This window comes from Dama dama, chromosome 18, assembly GCF_033118175.1.
Source record: "Dama dama isolate Ldn47 chromosome 18, ASM3311817v1, whole genome shotgun sequence".
Taxonomy (NCBI): Eukaryota; Metazoa; Chordata; class Mammalia; order Artiodactyla; family Cervidae; genus Dama; species Dama dama.
In genome coordinates this window covers 102553899-102572973 of record NC_083698.1, presented here as the reverse complement: position 1 = coordinate 102572973, position 19075 = coordinate 102553899, and the positions used below count along the sequence as shown (strand labels likewise).

Here is a 19075-nt window from a genome sequence, read left to right as displayed (position 1 = left end):
TCTTTCTCTCTTTCCCTTTCTCTCCTGTAGCTTCTTGGTCTCTTCTACATCCTGTGCTAGTTTTTTTTAATTAATCTTTGAATGAATCAAGCCCTGCCCCTCGCCCACTCCCAACCCCTGGTTTGAAACTGGTTTATGTGGGGGCTGGGAGAGCAGGGGTAGCAGTTCTTTTGCTATTTTTTTCCCCTGAAATATAGGCATCCCACTCCAGTACTCTTGCCTGGACAGTCCCGTGGACAGAGGAGCCTGGTGGACTGGTCCATGGGGTTGCAAAGAGTTGGCCACGACTGAAGTGACTGAACACACACGTAGGTCAAGAAAGAGCATTTCCCCTGGTCTTATTTTTTTTTTTTTGATCCTATTTACTTTTTTCTTTGCATGAGCAACATGATATCTGCTTCATGAGATGGTTTTTTTGTTTTCTGGCCCTATCCTGCACTGTGTGGAATCTTAGTTCCCTGACTAGGGATTGAGCCCACGTCCCCTGCATTGGAAGCAGCGAGTTTTAACCACTAGACCGCCAGGGAAGTCCCAATAGCAGGAATTCTTCCTTGTTCACAGTAAAGCACTTTATGACACAGGATTGTATAGTTGAGAGTGTTTAACCTTTGTGTGTTGCTGCCATTCCAGCAGAAGCTAGGAGACTTCACAGTTCAGTCTCGTCTGCCTTCTCTACCTTGTCTCAGCGGCAGCGTTTCTTTCACTGATTTTGTATCTGAATCTTTGGCCAAAGACTTCCTCTCAGCATCTTTCTATACCCCTACTTGACTTTCACTGCCCTTGGCAGTCTTTTCAGATACATTGTGATTGGGTGATAGATTTTTGTGTAGTTTTATCTAAGATGGAATTTCCATTTCTTTTTATTCTAGTGTCTTGTGGATAGAGAAAGGACAGAGACTTCTTTACCCTGATGTCTTAAAACAGGTCATCGTTTTTTATTTTAAGCTTTCAGCAAAGCTGGTTAGCTGACCGAAGCCTTCTTCAGAGTACTATTTAGGATTTGGCTGCTTGGCTCTTTGCATTTTTCTTTTCATTGCTTGGTGATTTTGCTTCTGATCATTAGTTATTTTCCTTGAGGACCGGATTTCACTGGCTGTGGTTGGGTTTCCGAGATGGGTTAACTGTGAACAAGTGGGGCATCACTGTGCTGAGAGGATTGTTTGTTTTGAGGGCATACCATGGTATTGCATTTATTAAAAATATTGTAGGGATCAATAGTTCCATCTGAGTTCATTTCTCCCGGCTATATTCTACTTCTTTATGCATTTATGCAGTGGTATATCTTATGAATTATTGAAACAAGCTTGAATACATCTTTAAAAAAAAAATGGGAGTAACTTTTATTTGCTTGTCGTCCCATCCCCCATCCGGGAGGCACTGGTTTCCTTTTATTATAGAAGTCAACTTGGTGTTGCTTTTTATGTTCCAAGGATCAAAGATATAGAGGGGGAAAAATGTTCATGGTTCTGTACTTTGATAGGAAAGGAGATAGTTATTTTAGTTTCTATCACCAAGTACCAAAAGTTCCTTTCAAATGCACTGCAGCCCAAAAAAGGAAGCAAAACAAAACACTACCTGCCAGTCGGTGAAAATAACTAACACGTACACCACCATGCAGTACTTATAATTGTTTCAAATTTACAAACACAACAATGAAACATTTTGCATAATGAAATATTTATTTTTATCCTTCATGCTTGCAAGCTGCTGTCCATTCATTCTGTTTGCAAACAGCAGCAGCAGCATTTCTTTAAACATGAGCTGGGTGTCATTTCCAGCTGTTGAAATTAATTCTTTTTTAGATCCTGTTAAAAGCTATCATCCAACAACAAATCTGTTTTTCTTTTTGCTCTTCGTTTATTTCCATTGACTTTTTTTCTTGTTCTTATTTTTACTCATTAGTAAAAATGCTTCTCAGTGATCTTTGGTGTTTGAGATAGGACAGAATTAATAAAAGGAATTCTTGTCTTTGTGTAATGTACTATATTGTTCCCCTGGAAAGTGGATCAAAATTCTAATTTTGCATCTCTTTCATTTCATAGTTAAAAACAATTAAATGTCACCTGTAGGCTCCAGAGTAGAGGAAAGCTGTAATATTATGGATTTTAAAATTCCCTGTAATATATGGCAGAACCCATCACAGTATTGTAATGATCCTCCAATTAAAAATAAAGTAAATTTAAAAAATCACTGTAATATGAAAATCTCACTGTTATCATGTAGCTATCAGTCAAGACCTGTGCAAAAGCAATTGTACATAAAAACCAAATTGTACCAAAAAAACCCCCAAGATTGTAAAATACTCCTCAACATTCTTCCTCTGGGGATAACTGTTTCATATATACAGCACGTAAGGTAGATTTTGTTTTGGGTACCATATCCCCGTAACATGGGAGTCACAAGTGTAAATTTAAATCTTGTAACCAGGTTAAAAAAGTAAAAAGAAAGAGCAAAAGCTAATTGTAATACTGTCCTATTTAATTCAATATATTCAGAGTGTTATCATTTCAACATAGAACTAATGTGAAAATTGTTAATAAAATTGTATATTCTTTTTGTATTCAGTCTTCAAAATCCAGTGTTTCTTGCACTGACAGCACATCTCAGTGGAGACAAACTGCTTTTTAGATGCTGAGTACCACACGTGGCCACTGGCTGCCATGATGTACAGTGTGGTTCTAGACTGTGGCATCTCTGAGAGTTGGAATCATGTGTGGTTTTTGTTGTGTTTCTTGATGCCATTGGTGCTCGTTCAGTCTGTGCCTTCAAATGAATGAATGAATGAGTGAATGAGTAAAATATACTGGAGGGTATAGGTTAGTGCTGGAACCTTAATGATATCAGTGCCTCCTGTCAAGAGAACTAAGAAACATTGTTTGGAAGGAGAACCCAGAGTCTAGAAGGATCCTGTGTTCCAGTCCTGTGGAAGGACAGTGGGGTGGGAGTTGAAGAGTTAAACTGCCAAGGACTCTTGCAGGAGACAGTAGGAGAGGAAAGGAAAAGAGTGGTGGGTCTCCATCCAGGATGTACTTTCCAGCTGCGATTTGATCCAGAGCGGCTGACAGCGCCTTTCGCTTCTCCCGGTGCTCCTGGTGTGCTGGCGCTCAGGGCTCCTCCACGGTCCTGCAGTCAAGTCCTGTGTGCCCCTCTGCTTAAAAATCCATGTGATTGTATCAGTTGTATAAATTGGTACAATGTGGATAGCAATTCATTACAATGTACTAAATTAATAATGTCTGTATTCTATGACCCAGTGATTTTCTATTTAGGTATATACCATTGAGAAGAGGTTTCATATATATGCAAGGAAGCATTAAATGATAATTGTGGCATTTTTAAAAATTAAAAACATGCAAACCACCTACCTGTCTGTCTTAGGAGATCAGATAAATATTTTTGACACACTCATTAATTTTGTACAGGAATTAAATGACAGGAATTAAATGAATCTAGTGAACTAGATTTGTGTTTCCAGATGGAAAGCCATCAAAAATTCAAGGTTGAGTGAGGAAAGCAAGCTTTGGAACACCTGTTTTGTTTTTTTTTTCCCCCTCAAAATAAAAAATGTCACACAGTATACACAATGTTGGGTATTTCTCATTGATGCATGTTGCTATATAAAAGTTGGGGGGAAAAAACAAGCAAACCCCAAGACTAACGGTAAGCTCTATGTCTAGACTAGTGAGTACCACAGGTTAGGGGCGGGAGAACAGATTGAATCTTCAAAGAGCGCTCTAGTGAATGTAAACCTCTGTAGTTTTTTTTTTTTTTTTTAAATACAAAGTACTGAATGATAATAATTGGCAGTTCTAGATGGAGGTCACAGGAGTGTTATCTTAGTCTTTATTCTTTGATATATTTTAAATTGCTCTCAATTTCTGTTTTATACATTCAAGAGGTCTATAGTCAGTGTTTTTGGAAGTAAAAATTTAGGATTAAACATGCCAGGGATATTTTTCTTTCTTGGTATACTTCATATGAATTATTTCAACCCTTTGCTGGAAGAGGATACACAGGTGGAGAAATATCCTTTTGATGTATACAAGTACAAAAGTGCATTTTATAACTGAATTTGCTTTGTTCTATATTTCAGGCTAGAATTTCAATCCAGATCCCTGCAGGAAAATGCCTAATAAACTTAGTTTTAGTTCTTCTGCACAGTACCCTTGTGAGTTAAGATTAAAAAAAGTATTTTTAAAATCTAGAATTAGCCTAAGCCTTTCAAAGACGTGTCAGCTGTGGTGTATTTCAGTTAAGGCTGACAAGCACTTACGGAAGGCCTGTCTGTGGCTTGAGGCTTGGGGGATGGCTAGGAGAGAGGAACACTTAAAAGGAAGCTTTAGACATTTCAGGACACACAAGCAGCTAGGAGCTGTCCAGTTGAATAAAGAAACATTCACTGTCAGAAGGGGAAAAAACAATACATATTGGGTTGGCCCAAAAGTTTGAGTTTTCCATACTGTTGTATGGCAAAACCCAAATGAACTTTTTGGCCAAACCTACTTTTCTTTTTTGGAGAAATTATTAATTTATTACCTACAAGCTCCAAATCTATACTTCATGATCTGTTCTGTGGTCGTGGAGCTCAGCCATGTAAGCATTTCTCCTTTGCAGTGAGTGTGATGTTCAGCTGTGTCCGCAGAGGGTGTGGGAAAGGATCTCTGCATGCAGGAGCTTCTCTTCTTGATTCCAGTGTCCTTCTGGACCATTTCAGGTGGCTTCACAGCAAATCCCAAGGCCATCACCTCGCTGAGTGTGGTGTCTCTTCCCCGTCACCACCCCCCCCACCCCCCAGCGTTTCAGAGGGAGGATTTCCCACCATTGCACCCTCTCTAGTGTTGTCTGCTTCCTAGATCTGCTCTTCTGTGTTCTCTATCTTCAGCACTCCCACCCCCATTACTCCTGTCCCTGTTATTAATTTTCCCACATTCACATTACTCTCACTTATTTCTTTCTCTGTTTGAATCCCTGCATGGTATCTCCTGATTGGACCCTAATGGCACAGAAGGCGCAGTGTTTCCTCCAGTATGCTAAGATCAATACAGGTGATGTTGATGTTTGAAAGGCCTGCTAGGAATCTTTTCAGCCTGTTCATTTTCTTTTAGTAGGACATTAAGCTAGGTGTGTGAATGGGCTAGTGGATCAGTAGATGTGAACATCTGTGTGGTTCTTACCATGTATTTTACGGCATTGGAAAAGTGTGTGCATTGTTATTCCTGGGGAAGTTGATATTTGAGGTTCTTTATGCTTTAAGCTTGTGTGGCTTCATCCTTTATATGTCATTTTGCCTTACTGCACCAACTTAGACACACAGCGGAGGCCTTCTGGAGTAACAGACAGTGTGTGCTCCGTTACCAGGTGAGCCTGGGTGCCAGTTCTGGCTCCAGTGTTGCAGTAATTCTAGTTATAACTCCATAGCATGCAAGGGAAAAATCTTATTTTCTAAATTCAAGTTCTCACTCAGGCCCACAAGAGAATTTATGTACCTTGGGGCAAATAACTTGGTGACTTTGAGCTTATTTCCTTGTCTGTGAACTAAGAAATAAAACACAAGCCTTTTGAGTTGTTGTAAGGTTAATTATGTCAGAGTGAAGCACCAATTTATTGTTGTTTAGTCGCTTGGTTGTGTTCGACTCTTTTGCGACCCCATGGACAGTAGCCTGCCAGGCTCCTCTGTCCATGGCAGTGTATAAATGATCCAGTTTGTCTGTTTCCTTGCCAATGTTTGATATAAAATTACTATATTTTATTTCAGCTTCTCATAAGGATGCAGTGTTATCTTGTGGTTTTGAGTTTCTCTAATAACCAGTGAAGTTTAACACTTCTTCTTGTGCCTGTGTACTACCTGTGTGCCTCTGTTTTCCTTTTAAGAATTTTCTAAACATAACATTTCTTGTAATGTTGATACAAGTCTCTGGGAAAAAAAATAAACAAACAGGAGAAACTGATCTGTGTTAGATTTTTCATTTGGTGTTTGCCATAGCAATTGCTTCTGCGCTTTCACACCGGGGCTTCTTCCCCAGAAGTTATTTCACACAACCAGTTATCTCAGGTCCCTTCTAATGTTTCGGTTTCATGTTTCCTTTGATTTAGAAGCAACGAAAACAAACACGGAAACCCAAACAAACTCAAGCCCAAACAATAAAACTGCTGTGAACACTTACTGATAACATGTCTCTCCTACAAACTTTGTGTTTTCAATTTTCATTAACTTTTTTTGATAATGCTTTCAATTTTTAACTATGATTAGTATTAAAAAGTATTTCCACTGTGTGGACACACCTTTCGGCAAATACAATGTAGAGAACAGTGGGAGAAGAGCTATTCAAAACTTTACGTGTCTCATGATGCAGGGAACCCAAAGCTGGTGCTCTGTTACAACCTGGAAGGTAGGATGGGGAGGGAGGTTCAAGAGGGAAGGAACATATAATATAGCTATGGCTGCTTCATGTTGATACATGGCAGAAACGATCACAATATTTTAAAGTAATTATCCTCCAATTAAAAATAAAATAAATTTTAAAACTTTACATGTCTCATTGTAAGGAGAATGTAGGCAAGTCTGTAGGGTATAATATCAGTGGAACAGTAAAACTGTGAAAGATGATACAAGGCCAAGAATAGCAAGAAATGTTTTGTGGACTGTGGTCAAGTTATTGGACAAAACGACAGTATAGGGAATACTGAAAAGTTGTAAACATGTTTGTCAGTTGCTTAAGACAGGAAGTTGAGTCATCTCTGATTCCTTTTGCATTACTGTCCACATTCAGGTCTCTTAGCCCATTCAGTTGCTCCCAACTGCCAGATATATCTTGAAGTACACCCAAGTGTCTCTGCTTTAAGTGCTGCAAATCTCATCTAAGCGACCGTCTCTGCTGGTCACCTCTGGTCTCCAAAAGTCATTACTTCCACTCTTGTCTCCTTCTAATCTGTTCTCAACTTAAAAGGGAGAAAGCTCTTTAACACTTAAGTCAGAATAGAACACTCTCAAGCTGAAAACCCATCGTGGCTTCCTTTTATACTTAAACTCTGTTCAGCACCATGACCTGCTTAATATGGTCCTTGACGGCCTCTCAGTTTTATCTCTTAAAGCTATTCCCTTATCTGCCTAAACTCCAAAGCAACTGGCCTTCTTTTAATTATTTAAAAAATGAACTTTTTCATGCCCTGATAAGTCATGTTTTAAAGAGTAAGACTAATTTGTCTCTAAGAATGTTCTCAGATAAAACTTACAAACTAAGAAATGGCATAGTAAGGCATTTATTCAGCCTCTTGAAGCTCTTTAATTGTCCTTTGTTCCACCTGGTTATAACTCTTGGCCTAAAGGAGGCCCAAAATGAATTGTTGGGTGATTATCTCTTGCTTTTAACAGGAGCCCAATGATTCTTCATCTGTTTCTAGAAATACTATCCCTAATTCTCCCTCTGCTCTTACTCATAGCAATCCAACAGTCCTCCCACACACACTTTTTTCCTTCCCTAACTAGGAAGAAGAATTAGCTTGACTGTACTCAGTTAGAAAAGGAGCGTAGTTAATTATGAAATTAACATATATGAAATTCTTGTTAGTTGGCAGTAAAAATATGCACTTACTTCTCAGTTTCCAGTTATTTTGTATTAAGGCCCATTGATGAAGTTATTCTCTTATTACCATGTAGAGTTAATGATTTTTGTTTAAAAGAACAGTTTGTTTGCTAGAAACTCTCATGTAATAAATTGTGTTAAAATATTTTTCTAAAGATGTCAGATGTACTTGGAAAGGTACAGGTATGAACTGACAAGGTATTCTATCTCTACAAAATAAGATACATGTATTTCTTATTTGTGTGACAAATATCTGATTTTGACACATTTTCACTGTTGATGCAGAAATAAATCTCTCAATTGAAATACGTCTTGGTATAAGTTCTGAGGTCTAATACCACTGATCCATTAAAAAAGGAGAGGGGAAGGAGTTCTGGTGCTAAATGGACAGACAGAGGAGGGAGAATTGCTCCATACCTTGGGTCTTCTTCCATTAGGTAACACATTTGCATCAATTTTTGTTTAAAAGCCTTTACTTTTGCCAGGTGAACCAGCCGCCTCATTACTGTTCTCTTATTCCAGCTCTTCTTGGTAGTTCTAGGTGCTTAATTATTTTTGCTCATTCATAGAAATCTGCCACATCTCCTTATTTTGTCCCTGCCACTTTACCAGTATTACAAAATGAACTGAGCTAATAGGAGTTGTCACTTTTCACGCTCACTCTCTGCAGTTATATCTCTGATGGTGGTTTCTCATCTGACACGGGGGATGAAGCGAGCCACCCAGCACACAGTCAGAAGGACCTGACTGTTATCACCAGGGGCAAATAATTTAGTTAATGAAGTCTCAAATGAATTGGAGGCAGAAATAGAGTAGGTATGGATTTTTGCTAGAAGATTGCCTAGAATCGCATAGGTATTAATACATGTACAGTTGGTAGAAGAGGTCTTACTGATGATTCAGAGTCTAAAAGAGAGGATAAGATGGTAAACTGTTGCATAGCTTGCCTCTGGGATAGATTGGAAGGCAATTGAGCTAGGACATAAGTTGCTTTGTTAATTCTCCTGACATTGGTACCTAGGTTGAATAGAGCTTCTGGGTGATAGTCTTGTTTTAAGTTGAAATTTTTAAGAGTAGTGATGAGCAGTCTGCCTTACAGCTGGATGTGATGGGATCCTGGGCAGCCTGAAAAATTATAAGTGGCCCTCCAGTTTGGGCATTGGGAGTGCGTTTTGCCGGCTCGGGGATATTTTTCATTGTCTGTGGATTTTGTTTGTCACAGCCCGGGTACTGCTGGTGTCTAGTGAGTAAGGCCACAGACACTGCTGAGTATCTTACAGTGTACTGGACAACCCCTCACAGCAAAGACACCGGGAATTCCCTGGCAGTCCCCTAGTTAGGACTTGGGGCTTTCACTGCCAAGGGCACGGGTTCAGTCCCTGGTCAGGGAACTAAGATGCCACAAGCTGCATGGCACAGCCTTAGTAGCAAGGTTGAGCAACCCTGTATTTTAACCAATACCAACAAAGGTCTGTTACATTTCCTTATTTCCTGTAGATCGAGTGTGCATATTTGCTGTCTTGTTCTTACAGAATGGCCAGTCTTTAGTAGAAATTTAATGATGGAGAAGGCACTCACCCTTAATCATTCCCAACAACTCACCTTTGGACAGACCTGCATATGCTGGCTTCATTTACAAGACCATGTTTTTCTGCACCACTTCCCTCTTTGTAGTTTTTACACTTTATGAGCTTTACTCATCTTTGAGAAAAATTTCCCTGTGCCACTTTAGGATAAACAGTTTGATGTTTGGCTGTTATTAAGATTTCTTAGTAATGAGATATTTGGTGTCACTAAGTGTTAAAGAGGTACCTGATTATAGACTTTATAAATAGCATCAAAGATAACTAAATGTCATACTTTATCTCCATAGCGCATAACTAGGAGAGGAGGAGGCAGAAGGTGGCAGAGAGAAAGGATAATAGAATTTACACAGCAGCATTTACTTAAAGATAATAAAAAAATTTCATTACATGGCATGAACCAGCCCATTAGGACTAGCACAGCACTCTGCATGGAGATGCTCAGTATAAATACCATTTGCTTTTTATTTGAAATAAGGATAATTCTGTGTTACTGACTTGACTAAAATTTAAAGAGTGTTCCACTCACTATTTGTGGGATATTACAAATAATGTGAGCTCTTTTAATAATTGCACATAAATATACTGTAAATTAAACCTTTCATCTAAAACTACGAGTGAGTTATCTAAACAGCAATTAATTATGCACTTTGGTACTCCTGTGAGTGAAGTAAATTGTTGCTCTCTCTTTCAGAGAGCACGGATTTCCATGAAAGGCTTTGAATGAAAGTTTTACCCCATGAAATAACCTCTCAATAGGAAAAGCATGGTACTCCATCTATTAACCATGAACTGACTAATTTGGATCATAGTTGAGGCTTTGCACGTGAGAGTATGTAAGAATAATAAGCCAGCTACCTACAAAAATATATACTTCCTCTTAAGACCTTGATCCAGTACAGACTTGAGATGTAATAAGGTAGTATTCTCCAATTGATAGGAAGATTCTGTGTCTTTGAAGCAGAAATTAATATTTGGATTAGTTAAGGCTCCTTCAGTTTCGAATGACAGAGAACCCAGCTCAAACTGGCTAGCCAATAAAAGGGAATTTATTAGCTCATGCAGTCAGTAGGCTATTGCTAGAACTACAGGGACTCAGGCAGCCCTCTTGTTTCTCAGCTTTGCCTTCGTGTATTGGCTCTGTTCTCTGTGCTGACGTGATAGTCCATCACAGAGCCAAACTTCCATCTGGTCTCTCAGGTGGTGACAGCAGAAGAGAACCTGGGAGGTCTCCTTAGGGTTCATTACCTTTGATTGGATCACATCTCTGTCTCTGAATCAGTCTCTCTGGGCAGGGCATACACCATCATGGATTGAGCCATGTTGCCAAATCTGGGTGAGATTTAATGCCACTTACAGGTAGAGAGGGCAAGAGTGGGGTTACCTTGATGAAAATTAGTTATGCAAAATATAAATCTTTATCTTAACCCTGTCTTCTGCAGAAGTACCATATAAATACATATGGTCTACTTTAAAAAAAAAACATGGTTCTATACAAGGGTCTTGATATATTTTACCAATATTCTACGGATGATATTTAAGTTTGCTTGCAGTTTTTTCAGGATTACACATAATATCACAGTGATTGTCTTTGTCTATATGTCCTTGTGAATTTGGGCAAGTTGTATAGAGACTACATAGATTTCTGGATCAAAGGTCATGCACATTTAAATTTTTATACATTTGCCAAACTCTCTCAAGATTATAATTTTATCAACAGCATGTAAGACAATTTGTTTCCCCATGTTACTTCCTTCTCATTTTATCTTTGTTGTCTCTCCAGTTCCTGAAAAATTTTGTGTTTGGTAAAATATATATAATACTCTTTATTTTGCATTAGAATCAGTGCACTTGGGAGTAGCTCAGTCGTAAGACTAATAAGTAGCTGATCTAGACTGGATATCTTTCAGATGACTAAGACTGAAAAATATTTCTTTCATTTTAGTTTGTTTTTTATTCCATCTTAATACTTGAAACCAATTTAATAGTCTGCTTTTCAGAAAATCAAATTATTTATGTCCAACTTTATTCGATAGAAATTAATGAAATAATCGATTAGCCTCTGATTGTGAGTCGAACTCTTCAGTATTTGTCAGTAACAGTAATTTATATTATGCCAGGTTAAAAAAAAATGTTAAAGATGTATTTAATATGCTTATTGGTAGTACCAATATATAAAGTTGATGTAGAGATTTTAATGTATGTTAGTCTTCAGCTCATATCAGACTGATGCATAGTAAATAACTATTCAACCATTGAAGTTGTAGTATTTGATAAATCTGCAAAAATTTTGCTGTATAAGCCAATAAAAATTTTACATTAAGACTAACTCATGCAGTAACTTCTATTCATTAAAGCTTGGAATAATTTAAATGATGATGGAGTGAGTATATATTTAAGGCTGACTCATGATTTATCAAAAATATCTTATTTGAGAATGTCCTTTACTTTTTTTAGTTCTTTACTGATATTTTTTTTAAGTTGGTCACTTTCATTAATAGTGATATTTGTTTACTCGGTTTTCAAGTTGCTATCAATGAATTCCTGCCAACATTATGTAATGCATGCTTGAAACTTTATTTTCCCAATGCTGTTTTATTTAAGTATATGGAAAATACTTTAATTAGATTTAAAAGTGAGATTTAAAAGTGGTTAAGTATCTTTTTTTGATGAACTTTATTCACACAAAATAAAATAGCTTTAGGAGGTACTGGAACTTATTTTTTCATACAGATGGTTTGTATCCCAATCCCAGCTTCTAGGTAATGAAAGAGTGGTCCACAGATTTTATGAAGCCATTTAAAGCAGGAATTTTGTTTGTTTGTTTAGTCTCTCAGTTATGTCTGATTCTTTGCATGCCTGCAGACTGTAGCCCACCAGGTTCCTCTGTCCATGGGATTTCCCAGGCAAGAATACTGGAGTGGGTTGCCATTTTCTTCTCTAGGGGATCTCCTCAACCCAAGGATCTAATTGGCGTCTCCTGCATTGTCAGGCAGATTCTTTACCATTGAGCCACCTGGGAAGCCCTTAAAATAGGAATAGATATGTACAAATTTACTTCCTCTGATTTAGGTGTTTCTCTTTTAATAAACTGCTCTAAAAATACCAATTTAAATCAGGGTATGAGAAATAATAGGCATGGGAAAACAATTTTGGATTGTGAAAGTAACACTGATTTTTAACTGAACAGGAGTTAATAATCAGCAGTGTGACAGATTTGTCCACTGAAATTAACCTCTCCTCTCCCTGTTGTTGCATTGCGTTGTGTTCCTTCTGTCATGGCCCTCATCAGCGTCTACAGAGCAATGCATATAGCAATTCTGTTTCTCCTTTTTCCGCAAAAGTGAGAGTCTGGAGAGCTAGTTCTTTCTGTTATTCATCTTTCCGTTCTGTTCAGGGCCCACCACATAGTAGGTATAAATGTTAAATTCAACTGATCTTTGCAAAATAATATAGTGCAATAACTTGACAAGTCACTGTTTGACAATCCTTGGCCACTACTTTTATATTTTCATTTTACTTCAGTGAATCAATTTTTACATAAAAAGATCCCATAGATGTGTTAATTTTGTTTACAGAGAAATATACTCTGAGGGTAATTACTGATAGTTTACCATCTGTTTCTATTTATCAGTATTTTCCATCTCCCTGTTCATTTGTTTGGCTGAGTCTTTTATATGTGAGATTCTTTCTCCATTTAGCTTTTGATGTCTTTGAAATTTTAGTTTTTGGTATTTAGGAAATGTACAGAATATTTTATGATGTTCTGAAAGTTATGTTTATGGTAAAACTTGAATTTCAGTCCCATTCTTTAAAGGGAAATATGTGTTGTTGGTTAATTGGTAAAATGATACGTCTCTCTTAGATATGTTTGTAAAAACTCTTATTTTTGTTTTGTACTTTTTAAGAACGTTAGACTTTTCTAGGAACACAGTGCCTTTTTAGTGTTTATTTCCATTCTAACAGGAGTGGAGGAGGAGGACTAATGTTTGTTGAATGCTTACTATGCTCCAGTAGTGTGATGAGCACAATATATCACTATTGTCATTAATTGCTCAATAACTCTGTTGAAGGTGATACTATTACAATTTACAGATGAAGAAGCTGAAGCAAAAAAAAAATCTTTTTTCCCCACAACTTGGTCTCTGTTTTATTTCTGGTGTAACGGAGGACCCAGAAAACTATCTTTAGGTGTATCATGGATTAGCAGAAAATTCACTGGGATCTTTACCATGCCAATACGATCAGTTCGTTATCCTTTCACCCCACCTGTCATTGAACACCTGCAAATCTGGAGGTAGATATTACTGAATATAAACACTCTTTTAAGTGTATAGCTAAATTTGCAGAATGGGAAGGTGATCTCATTAGTGCAATAAAATGAAGTAGCTCTAAAAAATACAGCTGTCTCTTCATTTCTGTGAGAGGCTGGATCCCCTGAGATACCAAAATCCACAGACGCTTATGTGAAATGGTGCAGTAAAGGAATACAGTTGGCCTTCTGCATCCACGGATTTCACTTTCACAGATCCAAGAGTGGTCCGTATATTAGAAACCTTTGGATCCGGAGGGCCAACTATAGTTTGTTTCTTCTGAGACTGCTGGTGTCCATGCTCTTTGCTTATTTTTATGGCCTTGTGATTGGTTTTAACAGCTTTGAGGGGACAGAAACAAGACTTTGGTTTGTTCAGGGTGAGGAATTAGAATCTTTGACATCTCAGCACTCACTCTTAAATCACCCAGGATTTGAAATTAAAAGTTTGATTTGAAACTATTAGGTAAAGTATTTTTTTAGTAAAAAAGAAAAAGGTGGCAAATGATGCTAAGACTGACATTTCTAGGAAAGTTAGATATTAGAGAAGTCACAACAGAAATAGTAGATCATGGATTCAAAAAAATTTCAAGGAATGATTGACCAGCAACTTCAAATCCTAAGGTGATATCACAGAAATAGCATCAGAAGGCAAGTGATAAAAAGCCCCAGTTAAGAGGCAGCTGGGCTTTTTTGCCTAATTTGATATCTTAGGATTTTTCCAAGTTTCAGTCAATTTTGTAACACCTTCTCTATTTTTACAGTCACACATATCTAGATTATTAGTTACTTCATATTTTAGAGTAAACTTATGGTGTTATGCTTTTGATTTATTTTCAAGAGGAACCTTCTGTATCACAATAAAATATGGAAACCCTTGAAAGTGAAAGTCGCTCAGTCATGCCCAACTCTTTGCAGCCCCATGGACTGTAGCCTGCCAGGTTCTTCTTTCCATAGGATTTTCCAGGCAAGGATACCAGAGTGGGTTGCCACTTACTTTTCCAGAGGATCTTCCTGACCTAGGGATTGAACCCAAGTCTCCTGCACTGCAGGCAGATTCCTTACTGACTGAGCTACCACCTATGGAAACTCTTAAAATCTGCTGTAAATAGAAACTTTCTATAAAAACTCATAAAATTAAGGAGGAAAGTTATAAGCTATGTCCTAAGGGTTGCTGAAGACATCATATACAGTCTTCCTCTTTATTTAACAGGAGGAATTGGAAAAGATGGAAAAAGTAAATGCACTCTGTCTTAAGCGAGTCTGTCTCATTTGTGTGTGTGGTGGGTAGGATGGTTTTTAGTTCCAGCAACATTGTTGGCTGAATGTGAAATGATCCCAGGAGGGAAGCGTGACTGTGTGTGTGTCTGAGTGTTTTAACATTCATCATGTGAAAGATGCTGCTCTGAGCTTCCCATATTGAAAGGTTTTTTGTTTTTTCTCTTTGAAGCTCTTTTAAGAGCCTGTGCTGATGGAGGTGCCAACCGTTTATATGACGTCACAGAAGGAGAGAGGGAGAGGTGAGCTTTCCTTCAGTCGTGTCTGTTACATCACTTCTGCTTCTGAGCTTGTTTTATTTTCTTCTTAGTAAATGGTGATCGTTCATTTTCCTTCAGATTCTTACAGAAACCACCTCAGAGAGAGCACAAGCTGCTTAACCATGTTGTATTAGTCTTTGCTTTGAGTGGTATCTGTTAATAGCAATAGGCCAATCATACTCCTCTTAAAAAAAATTCTATTTCAGAAGTCTTTTAAAATAACATTATAAAATATCAGTACATGTGAGGACTTTGGGTATTGACTAAAATAATGGTAATTTGAGTTTTTATTCAAATAGTTTAAAGGAATATAAATTGATCTTACATAAAATATGTATCCTGTTGTAGCAGGTGCAAGATTTTTATAATAGTATTGAACAAAACTCAGTATAATTTAACTTAGTTCTGAGCTGTGCTCACATGCACTTTTAAGAGAGAAATAATTTTATTTCTTAATGATTTGTTACCTGTACACTCTGGTTTTCCTGATCTTGGCATGGTGAGCCATTTATAGACATGGTGAGCTATTTTTAGATGTGAAAATATGTTTGATGAAAGCCCAATTTAAATCTAGCTCACTGCCAACATGCGTCTAGTTCATCCTCTTCGCAAAGACAATTTATAGTCTAGATATAAGTAGACTAGCTATGAAATTTGGTTCCACTTCTATCATATGTTACCAAATGTACTAAAATATTTACAGTTTGAGAAATCACCTCCTTGCTGTAAAAAATCAAAGTATTATGATGCAGCATATCATAGGTATGAATTAAATACACATATTTTGAAATGATGTAAAATACGTCTTTATGACATCAAAATTTTTACTTCACATTTCTAGTGGAGATGCTTTTTGAAAGCACATGGTTGCTTATAGAAGGAAGGCATGTTTTCTTTGGGATTGGACATGTGTAGATGTATAATCAAAAAATACAGCCATAGCGACAGCCTAGGAAGCAATTTAAATTCTTAACTTGTTGTGCTTATTTATTTATTTTTTTTGATAAGAACTTTTAAGATTTATTTTCAACATTTTCAAACATGTAATGCTGCATTGTTAACTGTTGTCACAATGCTGTACATTTTCACACCCCCAGGACTTATCTCATAACTAGAAGTTTGTACTTTTTAGAAAAATTATTCTTTATTGAAGGATAATTGCTTTACAGCATTTTGCTGTTTTCTGTCAAACCTCAGAATGAATCAGCCATAGGTATACGTGTACCCCCTCCCTCTTGACCCTCCCTCCCGTCTCCCTCCCACCCCACCCCTCTAGGTGGATACAGAGCCTCTGTTTGAGTTTCCTGAGCCATATGCAAATTCCCGTTGGCTATCTATTTTACGTATGGAAGACGGTATGGAGATTCCTTAAAAAACTAGGGATAAAACCACCATATGACCCAGCAATCCCACTCCCAGGCATGTACCCTGAGGAAACCAAAATTGAAAGAGCCACATGATCCTCTTGTTCACTGCAGCACTATTTACAATAGCTAGAACATGGAAGCAACCTACATGTTCATCTATAGAGGAATGGATAAAGAAGTCCTGATATATATACACAATGGAATATTACTCAGCCATAAAAAGGAATGCATTTGAGTCAGTTCTAGTAGGTGGATGAACCTAGAACCTATTATACAGAGTGAAGTGAGTCAGAAAGAGAAAGATAAATACCGTATTCTAACACATATATACAGAATCTAGAAAAATGGTACTGAAGAATTTATTTACAGGGCAACAGTGGAGAAATAGAATAGACTTGTGCTTCTTTATTTTTAAACTTTATGAATTCCTTTGACTGTATTTCCTACGACCTACATGGGTAGGATGTGAAAAAGTACTCAAGTATGTGTTATAAGAAGTGTCTGGCCAGTTATTGCAATGAGGAGCATAATGGCCATGAGGGCAAGATTTGAGTAGGCGCTTTTTGTTTCTTACCTGTAGCCTCCTTGCTGACCAGCAATCTGGTACTGAGTGCCATTTCTCTAATGATGTGTGTAGCTTATGAATATAATTGTATGAAGCAGAGCTGTGAAACGAATTGACAGTACTTTTTAAGTCTTCCTTGATCATAAGAACCATCTAGAATATTTTGAAACAACATAGATTTCTGTACTGATTAATTGGATTGAGCTGGACACTAGTAAGACAGATAATATCCAACATATTTACTCTCATTTGAAAGTAACACACACCACCAATGTGGGAATGAGTGCCATTATTTTTGCCCAAATTTCAAAATAATCATTTCTAGTACTTCTGAACACATTTATAAGTAACCTTAGGGAACTCTTCCAAGAAGATTTATATGATTTACCTAACAATTATGTGTCCGTATGTGAAGATGTTTAAGAAGAGAATGTACTTGGTATTGATTTCCGAGTTATAATAACGTGTTTGCCGTGGTGCACAGTCTGAAGCTTAGGGGCATGGATGGCAGGGGTGAGGGTGAAGTCCTTCAAGGGAGATGAGTGAGGCTAACTGCTTCATGTGGGAATTAAAGCCTTGGAATAAATCTCATTAAATCCAAACCCTAACCTGTTAAACTAATTGGACATAGGTGACTAAACATGGTTCTTATTAGCTGTATTTTTAACAGAAAGGCTTTACAATGGAAAGAGAAGAAATTTTCATGAGTTTTGGAAAGCCAAGTTAGGGATGTGGACCACTTCTTCGTTTTTTCTTGATTTTTATTTATTCAGTGTCCTAATCTACAATGTAATACCTTATAATTATGCAGTAAAGCATGAGTATGTAGGGAATCATCTTTAATTGGAGAGAAAATGGGATCTTTACACATTAGGAATGGAAAGAAGGAAGACTGATGTAGACAGTAGCAGAGGAGCAGGGTTTGCAGAAAGGTGGCACTGAGGGAAATTCAGTGGTAACCTCACATCTGATCCTGTACTGAATGTATTCAGCCTTCTGCATCTTTCCCAAAGATTTGTCTTTGTGTCAACTTTGAAGGTCACTTCTCTCCATTTACAAGGTGTTTTTCTTTTAAATAAGCCCTAAATGTTTTTGTTTATTGTTGAAAGCAATGCGTGATGATTTGAGTGTGTGTTAGTGAGTTGGGAGAAACAGAAGAAAATAAAAATTACCTGTTACGTCTTCCTACATAGCAAAGAGTTAAATTGAGTTCTGCCATTGGACTTCAGAAAATATGACTTAATTTTTCTTGTTCAGGTGAATGTAACCTCAATGAATATAAATTCCCTTTTGCCTAGAAAATTGCCTGAGAGTATTAGATACTCGAAAAATATTTGTTAATGAATTTAGTTACAGTTGTTCTATTCTCTGTTCCCTACGGTCCTGAGTAACTTTGACTGATGGCCTGCATATTTTGGGTAACGACATTGCCTCTACTCTGAGAGCTGATAGGTTCTGATTTGGGGGTGTGTTCAGTCTGTATATCAGACTGAGGAGGGTGGAGATCAGTCAGGGAGACACAGAATGGACGCTGCCAGTGATAGCTGGATCTGAGCAGTGGTTGTAGACTTGAGATGAAAGAGGAAGGGATTTTATGAAGACTCGGTCTTCGTACAGTGAGACTCCTATATTCTTAACTGACTGTTTCCCTCAGCCTGTTTTTGGAAATGTGGAGTAGTAAGTTTGGGTAAGATGTGTGGACTGATATTTCTAGTTCTAAAGCTGCAGCCTGATACTGACTCCAGCCTCGCATGTATGTACTGGTAGTGGTCTGTGGGAAGGAAAGTCCTTTGGCAGCCTCACAACATCTGCCTCCTGTCTTCTCTCAAGTAGGTAGGATCCTGGTCAGAATCCAGATGGTGAAGCCTGGCCCCGTGGTCAGAATAGTCACAGGACACGGGGATGAGGGGGGAAAATACAAGAGAAGCAGGGTAGGATTCGCTAGGAAGATTTTGTGGAGCAGGTTTTTTTCTTGCTCATCATTGATAGGCATTGGAGGTCTGTTTCATTTTTGTATTGGCGATTTTATTGACACTATTATATCAGAAAAGTGTAAATTGTCCACATTGAAGAATATTGCACAGTTATTGTTCACTTGTACTAGTAAATGATAGTGACGATGGGAGG

At 37.6% G+C, this 19075-nt stretch overlaps 1 protein-coding gene across 3 annotated transcripts in view; it reads left to right on the top strand.

Annotated features, from left to right (window-relative positions):
- TPK1 (thiamin pyrophosphokinase 1) overlaps positions 1-19075 on the top strand; it is a 352973-nt gene that overhangs the window by 117331 nt on the left and 216567 nt on the right. For all 3 annotated transcript variants that reach the window (XM_061165992.1, XM_061165990.1, XM_061165991.1), the window contains exon 3: positions 14929-14998. In XM_061165992.1, coding sequence (XP_061021975.1) covers positions 14929-14998 — 70 coding nt within the window. The remainder of the gene's footprint in view (positions 1-14928; positions 14999-19075) is intronic.